The sequence below is a fragment of the Takifugu rubripes genome, chromosome 12, assembly GCF_901000725.2.
Source record: "Takifugu rubripes chromosome 12, fTakRub1.2, whole genome shotgun sequence".
In the NCBI taxonomy this organism is placed as follows: domain Eukaryota; kingdom Metazoa; phylum Chordata; class Actinopteri; order Tetraodontiformes; family Tetraodontidae; genus Takifugu; species Takifugu rubripes.
Genome location: NC_042296.1, coordinates 12,193,076 through 12,206,023, shown reverse-complemented (window position 1 = coordinate 12,206,023; position 12,948 = coordinate 12,193,076). Strand labels below are relative to the sequence as shown.

Below are 12,948 nucleotides of genomic sequence, written 5' to 3'. Positions count from 1 at the left end.
TTGCAGCGTGGATGCAGCAGCAAACGTAGCGCAGAAAGCAACTAAAACAAAAGAAACAAGGCGACACTGGAAACGTGGAATGCCTGTGAAACATGTTGTGTGTTGTTGTGTGTTGTGTTTGTGTGAGGCACCAGCTGAGCGGAGCCTGCGGAGGGAGGGATCCCGGGATCCTGGGTGTGGTGTCTTTTAAGAGGCATCCTGCTCTCATTTCTCATCACAGCTCCTCCAACACTGAGACTCTTCATCTGCTTTCATCACCACTGGTGAGTAGAGCATCTAAAGGTTTCCACTGTTTGATGTTTTCTCTTCTTTAGATAGGAGAATCGTGCTTTTAATGGGTTTTATGGACAGAACAAGATAGTAATCAGCAGTAGGCTTTAATTGGCAAACTTTGTCGGTTCTGCTTGTGTAGATGAGTTTAGATTCATTCTGGTTTTGGGAAATTCAAACCCAATATGCCATCTTTGCCTTGAAACTGTTCACTGTGATTAAATAATAGTTCTCTGCAGTTTGGGTTTGGAAGCCCTTTGTGTCAGTTTCCTCACGGTACCGTTGGGAGGAAGGAGCTCCCGGTGAGTCAGTCAACAACCGTCTCCATGGGTTCACGGATCAGTGCAAAGAAACACACTTTAAACATACACAGAGTGGGAAAAGAACGTGGTATCTGAAATCCCAGTGGGGACAATAATCAAGTCTAAACCTGTTTACTTGCCTGTAGTTTACCCGGGTCACAGGAAGGACCGAGCTGTTGCCATGGCAACGTGTTGCTCTGCAGAGACGCTGCGTTAGAGACCAGAATGGAAATAAGAGGGGCTGGGCCCTGGTGGAAACCAGTGTGTGTTTCTGTCTCCCAGCTTCACGGAGGAAACAAACAATAAACACTGGGAACTTTCCTGGTTCACGCTCCAACTCTGCTGCGCGGTTAAAAATGACTTTGCAATTATTCACAATAGCTGAAAATGAAAATATGAATGGAAGCCCTTCAGCCAGTCTTGTGATGAGTGCTTGATTTTCCATTCGTGTTGTTTGAAGCAGCTTCCAGCATGTCTGACGTCTGCACAGCCATGAGCCTCCTCATCAAATCCTTCAGCAAATATGCTGGCAGGGAGGGGGACCCCCACACCCTGAGCAAGGCAGAGCTGAAGGAGCTGCTCCACAATGAACTGGGAGAGCTTCTGAAGGTGGCCCACCGCTCCGACCGTTATCTTTAACTGCTCCGCATGAGCAAACCACAATCTGATTCTGGTCCTGAAAGTTGCTGCCATCTCTGTCGTGTGCAGGACACCGCCAACAAGGGGGCCGTGGACCTCATCTTCAAAGACCTGGACACTAACAAGGACAACAGCGTGGACTTCAACGAGTACGGCAGGATGATCTTCTGCCTGACTGGGATGTGCCACGAATACTTCACTGGCAAAAAGTAGAGGATCAGAAGGTTCACCGCCCTTCATGTCATCAATACTTGCTACTTATTATACAGGAACAAATACCTGAAGTCATGCACACTTAAATAAACCTTTTCCTTCCAAATAAAAACCTGATTTTTGAATGCGGTACATCAGGATAAATGGATCAGTGCAACACATCAATAAAAAGATACTCGTGACTAGTTCACAAGCTCCTCATCATTTACTATAAACAGTTTATACAAAATTACATTTCCCGAGGGCCCAAGAGGTAGATATACCTCTAAATATTAAGTATTAAGAATAATAACTTCTTTTTTGTTAGTTTTTTGTCATTTCCTGTTTCAATCTGAAGTTTTTCCGGTTCTGTTAAGGGCCGTTCCCAGTTCCATACAGCTGGTTAATAAATAATTTAACGACAATAAGCATTTAAAAATAGGAAACCGCATTGTTGGGTTTTTTCCCCCAATGATTTAATTTCTTTAAAATAATTCTTGCTAGTGTTTTGATTTACTCTCGCCTGTTGCCCTCAGCAACATTGCGCAACACAACTTGTGCTGCCAGTAAGTTGTTTTAAATTATATGAAATACAAATTCAATTTAAAAAAAATGGTAACCCCGCAGTTTCTTTTGTCATAAGATAAAAAACGACACAAAACGATACATAATAACGAGCCACCCTTCAGTTTAATCATAAATACATGAAAACCTTTCTTCCAAAACTTGAACTATTCTTTTATTGATAGATGTCCTGTTATAGTTCAACATTAGTTTTAGTTTTCGTGTTTATTGAAAACTTTGACCTCTCTTAAATGTAAGTTTAAACAGATTCCAGCATCGCTGTCTCGGCCCGGCGCTCTATCGCCCCCTCGCGGTCACGTGATCAAATATCACTTGTTTAAAAGTAAACTATGAAAAATGCAACAGAATATTGTATCGCTTGGACAAACCCAACCATCAAAACCGGAAAATGCTGACAAAAGTCTGATTGCTTCATTGTGTCAAGACGCAAATGTAGCTCTGTTGTTATTTGAACATGAATGAATTCATATTTGAGAAGAACTCGGATCTCTCTCCAATCACGCTGATTCTCTGAATCTCACTGTCGATTTTAAATATAAATATTTGTGTGTGTCCGCTGATAAATGGAATATTGAAAGCACTGACAGGCCAGTCTGCCGGGTGACGCTTCCGGGGGGGGGGGGGGGGGGTCACGTTGTGCAGCCGTGTTTCATGACGCTATCTGGGGGCGGGTCATCGGCCCAGCGTCGGTCTGTGGAGCGGAGGACGGAGACCGAGTGTTGTTTTGAATTTGCTAGAAGACGGAGCAGGACGGGACCAGGGCCTGCGGATAAGATGGCGGATGTAGAAGGCGATGCAAGTCGGTCCACTTCGGCATCCCGCAACGGTTTAGTCACCGGTTCCTCTGCGGGAACGGGGGCCCAGAACGCGGCCGTGGTGTCGGGGCCGCGGGTGGTGCGGATCGTCAAGTCGGAGTCCGGATACGGCTTCAATGTCCGCGGTCAAGTCAGCGAAGGAGGGCAGCTTCGGAGCATCAACGGGGAACTGTACGCTCCCCTCCAGCATGTCAGCGCCGTGTTGCCGGGGGGTGCGGCGGACCGAGCCGGGATCGCGAAGGGGGACCGGATCCTGGAAGTGTGAGTGGCCCAGACCTGCTGCGCTTATTCGGTTTAGCTAATTAGTTTTGGCCACTTTATCCCATTTCAGGCATTGATGTTGAACACCTTCACGGTACCGCTACAGCATGCGGCGACGGTACCGACTTGACACCAAAATGACCACCGCGGCTGCTGAATAACATCGCTGCGTGTCGTGCGTGTCATGCGTGTAATAATTGTTTGCATTCGGATGATTTTAGTGCCCTGAGCTAAGGCTGGTGCTAGCCGGCTACGGCTAAGATGCTAACCCGCTTACATAAGCTGACAACAGGCTGTGCATGTTGATTAGCTTTAGCTAGCATGCGAGCCAGGTAGCTAACGCCGCACTTTGCGCCCTAACCACTTCTTGTGTAGCCAAAACAACAGTTTTCATTCATTTTTCGACGTTGAATTGCTCTGGACCGAGTAGCAATGTTATAAATGTCACTTTTGGCGGCATTGTGTGATGACGGTGTTTGTTTGTTAGCCGCTGTGATTGTGCGCGTTTCTCCTCTTCGGTACAGGTGTTTCCCATTTGCGTATGAGGGATTTTTCTATATATGAAAGGCTTTTCCTTGAAAAGTGTCAGTTTGTTTTGTGGATTATCCCAGGGAGAATGCGCTTTCTTTGGCATCTGCGCATATAAACATAATTCGACAGTCTAAAGTTGGAATAAAAGAGAAGAGAAACGAAGTAGAAGGAACAAGATCTGACTTCTGCTTCCGGAGACGCTGAAAAGTGCGTTAAACCTGTGAGAGCTCCAGTTTATGTTGACTTTTCTCTCTTCCTGATCCCATGACAGCAGCCTTATCATATGACTTATCAGGCAGCTTTACAGCGCTGCAGAAAGGAGAACTTCTGTCAGCAGTTTCCCCCGGATCCAACAACAAAATTCCAGTTTGTCCCTGCAGCCTTTGTCTAATTAATGTGTGCAGGGTATTGAGCAGCTTTAGAACGACGTTACACTGGTGCTGTCACAGTTAAACACTTGTTAAACTCACATTCCCCCCCCCTTACTGGCGTTCCATTTGACACGGCTCACCAACAGTCACGGAGACGCGGCCCATGACCACGAGGGCGAGGCGTTCACCTGTGCTCGTGCAGCATCTTCTGTCGTCCTGCTGTCTCACGGCAGATTAACAGGGACACCTGATGCTGGAGCCATCTGGTGTCGGCAAAGCCAAGACGAGAGGCTTCTAACGCCATCGGTGACACTAATGAGCAGCCTGTTGTCCAGCATCTGCATTATTTAGCTTATTGTCCAGGCACAAATCCAATTTCTTTTCCAATTAATGAACAGCAGGGAGACAACGTTTAATTTTCCCATGTTGATTATTTATGGTCAGTAACAAGCGCGGCCTCTCCTTCCAGCAACGGCGTGAGCGTGGAAGGCGCCACCCACAAGCAGGTGGTTGACCTGATCCGCGCGGGGGAGAAGGAGCTGGTTCTGGCCGTGCTGTCCGTCCCGGCTCAGGAGGCCGACGGGTTGGAAGGAGGCGAGGACGTCCAGCCCAACTACGACTACAGCGACAAGCAGGCGGTGCCCATTTCCGTCCCGACGTACAAACACGTGGAGCAACACTCGGAGAGGTTTGTGGTGAGTGCGTCGTGAGTCCCGTCGTTTCTGATGGAGGAGGCCGCTTCCTGCTGGTAAACGTGCGCTCTCCCGTGCATGTGGCGTGGCTGCAGGTCTACAACGTGTACATGTCGGGCAGACAGCTCTGCTCCAAGCGCTATCGGGAATTTGCCATCCTGCACCAGAACCTGAAGAGGGAGTTTTCCAACTTCAACTTCCCAAAGTTTCCTGGTAAATGGCCTTTCTCCCTGTCGGAGCAGCAGCTCGACGCTCGCCGCCGGGGCCTGGAGGAGTATCTGGAGCGAGGTAGGAGGATGCGAAAAGGTCACGCCGGGCAAACAACCGTGTTATTTTTAAAAACAAGCCAAAGCGAAAGAATCGCTTGTTGGTTTTTTTTAGTCAGCGGGAGTTACTGAGCTCATCTGGACGGATGAGTTCTATCACAAGCTGAAATATCTTGATGAAAGGACGTTGTTTCTCTTCGGTTTCTCTTTGGTTTAAAAGTCACCTGTGTCTTCTGTGTTGCTGTCCTTGTCTGTCACCATCTCGGCTCCAGTCTGCTCCGTGCGGGTGATCGGGGAGAGTGACATCATACAGGAATTTCTCTCGGAATCAGATGAGGTTTGCGTCACCTTTTGTGTCTCTTCTGATAAAATCGCAGTAAAGGTCAGCTGGCAGTTTATAAAAGAAACGGTGACGCGGCGCTTTCCGTAGAAGTCGCCTACCTGTCTGTTACCTCTTTAAAACTCTGGACAAGACTTTGAGAGCTACAATTATCACATTTGCTAAGTAAACAACGAACAAACAAACAGTTCCATCGCCGTTTATTGACATATTAGGACAAACGGAACCTCTGTGACGTCCTGCGGTCTTTTATTGGATCGTTCAGTGTCGCGTATCGGCCTGCTGGCGGCGCTAAAGAGGTCCGATAGTTCAGGAGGAAGATGAACCAGATCAGTTGTGTAGGAGAAGCTGCTCGTGAGGCTCCAGGTGGCTGCACGCTGGCTGACTTTGTTCATTTTCCAGAACTACAACGGAGTGACGGACATAGAACTGCGGATAGCGCTGCCGGACAAGACCGCCATCTCTGTCAGAGTCCGCAAGAACAGCACCACGGACCAGGTGTACCAGGTATCGACGCACGGGTGGCGTCAACGCGCTTAGCCCTCAGGCTACGCTGGCGCATCCCACTGAAACAGTTTTAGATATTGGAATAACTCGCTTGTTCATCAGAATTCCGCTTCTCCTGCCTGACGGGCCGCGTCTCCGTCCCCCTGCAGGCGCTGGTGATGAAGGTCGGCATGGACAGCATCATGGCCAGCTACTTCGCCCTCTTTGAAGTCATCAACCACTCGTTCGGTAAGAACCGCCGTCTTCCTGGAGGCTCTTCGAACAGGAAGCTCGTAGAAGCCGTTGCTGTGTCATGAACTGAACCACCGTTCAGCCCCCCCGATTCATCCCTCTGCTGCTGTCTCTTCTTCTGTAGTGCGGAAGCTGGCGCCTAATGAGTTTCCCCACAAGCTCTATGTGCAGAATTACACATCAGCCGTGCCGGGGACGTGCCTGGCCCTCCGCAAATGGTTGTTCAGCTTGCAAGAGGAGGAGTTGCTAAGAGACAACCCTCTGGCGCTGCACTACTGCTTCCACCAGGTAAAAGGAGGCCAAATCCAGCTCATCATGAATGTAACGGGAGCAAGCGAGCCTGTTTCTTTTTAGTCCTAACGTGAATATCAGTGGTGCAAACTGCATCTTAGATGGGAACGAGGGAAGTGTTTCATGAATGTGAACGGCCAGGAAAGGAGAAGGCATCTAAATAATAATATAATAATAATAGTAACACTAATGAGGTGCCGCAAATAGCTGCAGCAGCCTGCGGCTAACTGCCGCCTAGCTAAGGTCAGCAGCTGCAACCTGTTTAAGCGAGAACTCATAACGATGTCCGCTAAACCTCCAACCACCGACCTCTCCGTCTGTCTCTCTGTCCGTCCGTGCAGGCTCAGGAAGACGTGAAGAAGGGATTCATAAAAACGGAGGACAAGTCCTACCAGCTGCAGAAGTTGGCAGAGCAGCGCAAGATGGCCACGGTCAGTCCCACAGGCCAGCCTTTGTTCGAGCGGGGGAGCGGAGCGACGACGCCGTTTTCCTATCAAGCAGAGCTGTCGCCACAATTTCCCTGAACAGAAGTGAAGAAAAAAAGGCCAGAACGTGGTTTAGAAGTATAAATATTGTCGAGTTAATGAAGCAGGGGAGACGCAACCAGCCAGAAACTTACTGCAGTTAAGCTGATTAAGCTTGTTTAAACAACTGGAGCCCAGTTGGAGCGCTGAGGAATGTCTGGCGTTTCTCTCCTAGTACCTGAGTCTGCTGCGGACGTGCGAAGGCTACAACGAGGTGATCTTCCCCCACTGCTCCTGCGACTCCAGGAGGAAAGGTCACGTCATCACGGCTATCAGCATCCATCACTTCAAGCTGCACGCGTGCACGGAGGACGGAACCCTGGAGGTGAGGGCGGGCGACCGAACACGCAAAGCAGGTCAGGTCGGTGCAGATAGACGGCGAGGAGGCGGAGCCCAAACGTGTGTGTTACAGCATGAAACGACTTCTCTGTTCAGAACCGCGGTTCCTCTCCTGTCAATGCAAATGAGGGAGCTCGTTAGTAACCACCCAGATCTGTTCCCACCCCTAAATAGAAGAAATACCATATTTATTTATAGATGGGGGCTGAAGGAACAATCCCACAATGCATTGCAGCTCCCAACTGTGACTGTGCTCCTTGGTTTTGATTCCGTGGGATCGTTTCAATGTTGACCCGTGGCCTCTCCGTCAGAACCAGGTCATCGCCTTTGAATGGGGGGAGATGAAGCGCTGGGACACGGACGAGGAGGGGATGGCCTTCTGCTTTGAATACGTCCGGGGGGAGAAGAAACCTCGCTGGGTCAAGATTTTCACTCCATACGTGAGTCCGGGCACCTTCGGTGCCGCTCTTACCGGTTTTAGGCCCCACAGGAGCGACGACGGATGTGATTGATGAGGTTTGTTTGGAGGAGTCGCTGCTGTGATGTTAATAATAGCATCTTTCTCCGTGTTGGTCCCAGTTCAACTACATGCACGAGTGCTTCGAACGGGTCTTTTGTGAGCTGAAATGGAGGAAGCAGGTAAGAACCCCTCCTTTCCTTTGTTCTGGGAAGTCCAGGAGTCTCTGCCAAGTTTGAGCCTCACTGATATCTCTTCCAGGTTGAAGAGGAGGCCTCCGACAAAGACAACAAAAACTGCAGCAACAACGGTAAACAGCCGCCTCTGTGGCGTGATAGTGACATTAGAACACAGAGGAAGCCTGATGTGTATTCAGGAGCAATAAAGACGAGGAATAAAGACGTCTGTCTGACAGCAGCGTCTGCTGGGGGAGACTTCTGAGTGGGTCACGAGGGTCAACACATCGGAGCCTCTTTAATTTTCTATGCATTTCAATGTGAATCTGAACCATTATTATCCTCACTATCGATTGTAATTCATAGCGGTGAAGTCAGGACTTCCCGTCTCTCCTTTAACCTCAGGCTATTTCTGACCAGGGTGGAACCTGCAGCAAAAAGTGGAGGAACCGGAGTGATAAAGTGGCGTTAAAGCACAGAGCCTCGTGTCAGCGGATCTTTATGAGATCTTTATGAGATCCAAGGCAGGGAACTCGTGATTACTGATAGACGTGTGTAACACCTGAGTCGACCTGTCGTACAGGTCCGTGCACGTGTTGTTGAAGGAAATAAAACACAAGTTTATGATAAAAACAGGTTTGTTCTGTCAGCATGAGGGACGCTCTGAAAGTGGTTTGTTCCTCCAGCTTCAACATCAGAAGTGATTGTTGCACAAATGAGGTTTTGACCATTTTAAGAGTGAATATTGATCAGAATTTCTGCGTCTGCTTCGGCGTTGGCGCGATTCTGACCTGTTTCCTCACCTCTCTTTGTTCCAGAGTATCTGCCTCCTCTGGAAACGCAGCAGAAGGCGTGGCGCCACCTCGGGGGGGAGATCGCAACATCCTAAAGCCCTTCGTCATTCCCCAAACTCAGACTGGTCCACTTGCATCATCATAGCCACCCCACAGAGCGCCCATCCACATCGACGTGAGGCAGCAACGCTCCGGAAGCCCGAATGGGAGCGAGACATTTGGGAAAAGCAACCAGCCGCTGTGGGACACGGCGAGGAGAGCAATGAAGAACTGACAAAAAAAAAAAAGCCCACAACTTCCATGACATTTTCCTAGATCTTCATAGCATCACCGTTGTTTTTCCCGACGCGTCCACCCTGTGATGTGGAGCGCGGTCACGCTGGAGCACGGCCGGGGGCACCGCGGAGCGCCGAGCGTGACGGTCAGCTGAGCTAACGTGGCCCTCATCAGCTGAGCCGACAGTGTTGGAGAGAAGGGGGAGACGGACGGACAAGTGGGGTCAGTTTGTTCACAAGATGGTGATGAAGAAAGCAAAACACAAGATATTCGTAGGCTCTGAACTGTGTCTAGCTGGAAAATATGGAACAGCCTGATCGTTTAAGTTGTTTCTTGGTCTCGTACTGCGAACTGTGAACAGAATTATGGTCCAAAACAAATTTTTTTTTCTTCTTTTGATCTAGTCCGGGCCAGTTTCTTTAGAATCGATTCACCACACAACCATCGATTTCTCTGTTTGTGTGTGAGGAAGGAGCTTCATCTTGATAGTCGCTGCGCAGAGATGATGGTGTTAGTCAAGGATTGGGGGGGGCGGCGGTGACCTTTGTGGCGGTGACCTTTGTGATGCCTTTGACAGGTTTTGTGCGTTGGCTGCAGTTCCATGAAGGTGCAGCAGGGGGCAGCAGAGCGGAAGATTCGGTTTTTTTGGGTGTTGGGGGGGGGGCTGATTTGGAACGTAGTGTGAGCTTCTTAAAGCCTGAAGCCCCGAGCTGTGTAACTTCTCGAGAGGTGTTTCTCCTCTGCAGTTAAGCTGCATCAGGACACGTGTGTGTGTGTGTGTGTGTGTGTGTGTTTTACGTTGACTGAAATGCAAGATTTCTGCCCCCCAACTGCAGCGGAACGAATACAGTATTAGCTTATGTGTACATGCATGTTGCAATTGCAAGCGTTTCTGTTTTCTCACTGTGTTTTTGGCTCAGATGTCACGTTTTGATCTGTTCTAATCGTGTCTCGTTTACGGAAAGGATGAAAAAAAGAAAAATGCCGGTGAAACGCGTCCGTTTTAACCAAGAAGGCGTTCAGAATCTGAATGTTTTGTCCCACTCGTGTCGCAGTCGATCGATTCACAAACGTCAGAAAAATCTCCAGTCTGAAATTTAGTTGTGTGTGTGTGTGTGTGTGTGTGCACGTGCCTGCGCGGGTGCTCGTGCCCTCTGTTTTCCGCCGACATTGCTGATAAGCTGTGAGGTGGTGATTGGACACCTCTGATGAGCCGTGCGCGCGCCTGCAAATGAAGACGAGGGTTTGTATCTGACATCGGAGGCGGCAGGCAGATGGAGATAAATGGGAGGCGTCTCATTGTTCCGCCGCCGCTCAAACGTTGGGTTTCTATCCCAGCACACACACACACACACACACACACACTCACACACACACACACACTCACCTCTACCCTGTTTAAAGTGGCTGGAACAAGAAAAAAGATGTGAAAATATGATTGTTTAATTACGAACAGCCTAGAGCAGTAGACTACATCACACCAGCAGGTTAGCGCACGCGTGTGTGTGTGTGGTTGTGTGTGTGTGTTTCGGGGGGGGGGGGGGGGGGGGGGGGGGGCACTGTGCTGATTGCTGTTCGGGCAATTTGACAGCCAAAGTAATGGCCACTGCAGAGATGGATGACGGGAGGATCGGAGCGTTCATCCGTGGGCTTTTCCCGGCTCCTGAAGGAGGCCAGCAGAGGTTTTGCTGCCTCTTCTGTCTCCTGTCAGTCTCTCCAGGCTGATCCTTCCAGCATCACAGGGGGATGTGGTTGCCGTGGCAGCGCCGCGCCGCCTCTCACTGCAGCCTCTGTTCCCTTTCATCCCCGTCAGCCCGACCGAACCCCCCCCCCCCCAGTAACGAATTCCGCGCCGTCTTTCTTACTGTTCAGTGTTTGTTCTGTCGCTGTGGCTCGTGCTGCTGTGAATAGGCGTCTGTTTCCTTTTCCTTCGGGTGTTTTCAGTGTGTGTGTGTGGGGGGGGGCGTCCCTCCCGCCCAGGCGGACGCTCGCCACGGGTCCTCGTCCAGTGTAGCCGTCAGAAAGCACGCCACGGTCGGATTGGCGCGTTTGTTTGCCGGGGCCGTGCACGTGCGCGTCGGTGCCGGGCAGCTTTGGTGCCTGATCGAACACTCAAACAAACAAAGAGGATTGAATGTCGCCCAGGAATTAACAGACTAATTAACAGATTACAAACATCCACCATCGCGGACACGGAACGATCCAGATGTGAACAAGCCTCCGAGTGGCCGGAGGTTTCATTCGCGCTGTCGCCATAGCAACGGAGCAAACGTTCCCGCTCTGTGTGGTTCAGATTGTCGTCGCGGGCGATTTTTAATTTATTTATTTTTTTCCTTTTGAAACTGTTTTAACGTCTTAATTCCAACGATGGTGCGTTTAAAGAGGTCCGGGGACTCGCGCGAAGGACGAATTAAAGTGTTTAATAAAAGTGTTCGCCTGTGTGGGGGGGGTCGTTTCCCCACACGGGGCTCTTTCTGTCCATAATTTAGACTTTGGTTCAAAACCGGAGCCGTTGGTGTCCATCATCAACTGTAAATAGTTGTTTTAAAAGAGTAAAATCTCTGGGGGGGGGGGGGTCACTCTGGTCTCTCCAGCTCCAAACTTTATTTATTAAACAGAAACGGGGGGAGCTGATGGTGAACCTCTCCAGCCACTGTTGGCCATCACTGTCTGTGGGGGGGTTGAACTGACACCTCATGAGTTTTCTATCTAATAACACAGGAAGGGTTACTAATCAACAGGTAAAACCAATAAAAACATTTGGAAATGTTGTGTAGAGTAATAAATTGTAACAATATTTTAAATAAAGTTATATATTGGGAATAAAGCGGCCGTCCTGGATTTATTTGCACAATCCAATTTATGAAAGCATTGATTATTTCCTCCTGGGGTGGGGGGGGGGGCTTACGACTGTTCTACAATCTAATAAAGAATCAGGGCTCATGTGGGAGCGATTAAGCAGCGGGTCTGTGCCCTGACGAGCTTTTAATGTGGCTGCTAATTAATAAATATGCCTTCAAGGTTCCGTTATTGAGACGTTAGAGCCTCAACGTGCACGTGTGGGGCAAACTTTTCTGCTGAGGTTCCTTGTTTTGCAGTGACTGATGGAGGCGGCGGCGGCGGCGGCGGCGGGGGGGGGGGGCTGGGGCAGAGGTGGGCGGATCAGAGCCAGCAACAGACGGGTGAATATTAATAAATATAAGAGGCTCATTTAGCAGCGTGTCTGTTTAAAAGTCATCTAGATTCAATTATTCCACAGAACTAAAATATTACCCAGAATTCCACCCCCACTCCACCCCCCCCCCCCCCTTTAAGGATTCTTTAATCTTTAATCATCTCAAAGAAACCAAGAATATTGTGATGGCACAAAACTTCAGAACTTCCTTGTGGGGCGAGAATTCCCCTGGTGTCACGTCGAACCTCCACATTCCGTCGTTGCTCGGGTTCTTCTTCCGAGTTAAAAGCGGATCAAGCATCAAAGCCGCACCCACAAAAGGCCGAAGTTGGGAAACAAACCTGAGCTGTTGCTGGATATTTATACCGGAGTGTGTTTTCATCAAAGGAGGGTTCAAGGAAGGAGTGTGAAGGGAAGCCACATGTCTGCAGGAGGAGGAGCAGCGCGTTCCAGGAGCTTTAATAAAAGCTGCACACACACACACACACACACACACACACACACACACACACACACACACACACACACACACGACGCTGGCACGCGTTTCATGTGTTCAAATGGAATAGAGAGCAGGAGGAAGATGGGATTATTTTCTGTTTTAAACCTTTTCTGTGACAAAAGGGGGCAGAAATCTGAATAATCCCGGAATATTCAGCGAATGTCGCTCCCTCCCTCCTCCGAATGGATCCACAGTTCCGCCGTATCGGTGTGGCGTTCATCGCACATTCCTACAGATTGAAGCTTTTGAATGTGTTTGTTTTCACTCGACAGCACTGAAAGACCAGATCGCAGCGTGGAAGAGTGGGAATCGGACCTCGGCCGTGTTCAGGAGGCAGGAAGTGGAACGGGAATCAATGATCGGACGCCTCCATTATTTCCTGCCCAACGAGCAGATTAAACGGACGTGGAGC

The 12,948-nt window shown here is 49.5% G+C and overlaps 2 protein-coding genes and 1 pseudogene across 3 annotated transcripts; 2 read left to right on the top strand and 1 right to left on the bottom strand.

Moving 5' to 3' along the window:
- The first annotated feature begins 118 nt into the window (after positions 1-118).
- LOC101065443 (ictacalcin-like) lies at positions 119-1,611 on the top strand. Of its 2 annotated transcripts, none has more exons than XM_003969290.3 (3): positions 119-263; positions 1,036-1,181; positions 1,281-1,611. In XM_003969290.3, exons 2-3 carry the CDS (start codon positions 1,044-1,046, stop codon positions 1,422-1,424), a joined length of 282 nt encoding a protein of 93 aa, XP_003969339.1. In that variant the 5' UTR covers positions 119-263; positions 1,036-1,043; the 3' UTR covers positions 1,425-1,611. The 2 variants fall into 2 exon arrangements, with proteins under 2 accessions (XP_003969339.1, XP_011607737.1); XM_011609435.2 differs by having other exon boundaries at positions 149-263; positions 1,033-1,181.
- Positions 1,612-2,672: 1,061 nt separating this feature from the next.
- On the top strand, positions 2,673-9,835 carry LOC101065676 (sorting nexin-27-like). The gene is made up of 13 exons (XM_003969291.3): positions 2,673-3,064; positions 4,436-4,661; positions 4,754-4,946; positions 5,197-5,261; positions 5,667-5,771; positions 5,921-5,999; positions 6,127-6,290; positions 6,635-6,724; positions 6,993-7,142; positions 7,468-7,596; positions 7,736-7,795; positions 7,875-7,923; positions 8,608-9,835. Exons 1-13 carry the CDS (start codon positions 2,763-2,765, stop codon positions 8,676-8,678), a joined length of 1,683 nt encoding a protein of 560 aa, XP_003969340.2. The 5' UTR covers positions 2,673-2,762; the 3' UTR covers positions 8,679-9,835.
- A 2,853-nt stretch (positions 9,836-12,688) lies between these two features.
- The window catches only part of LOC115251851 (tripartite motif-containing protein 46-like), a 5,422-nt pseudogene continuing 5,162 nt past the window's right edge, over positions 12,689-12,948 (bottom strand).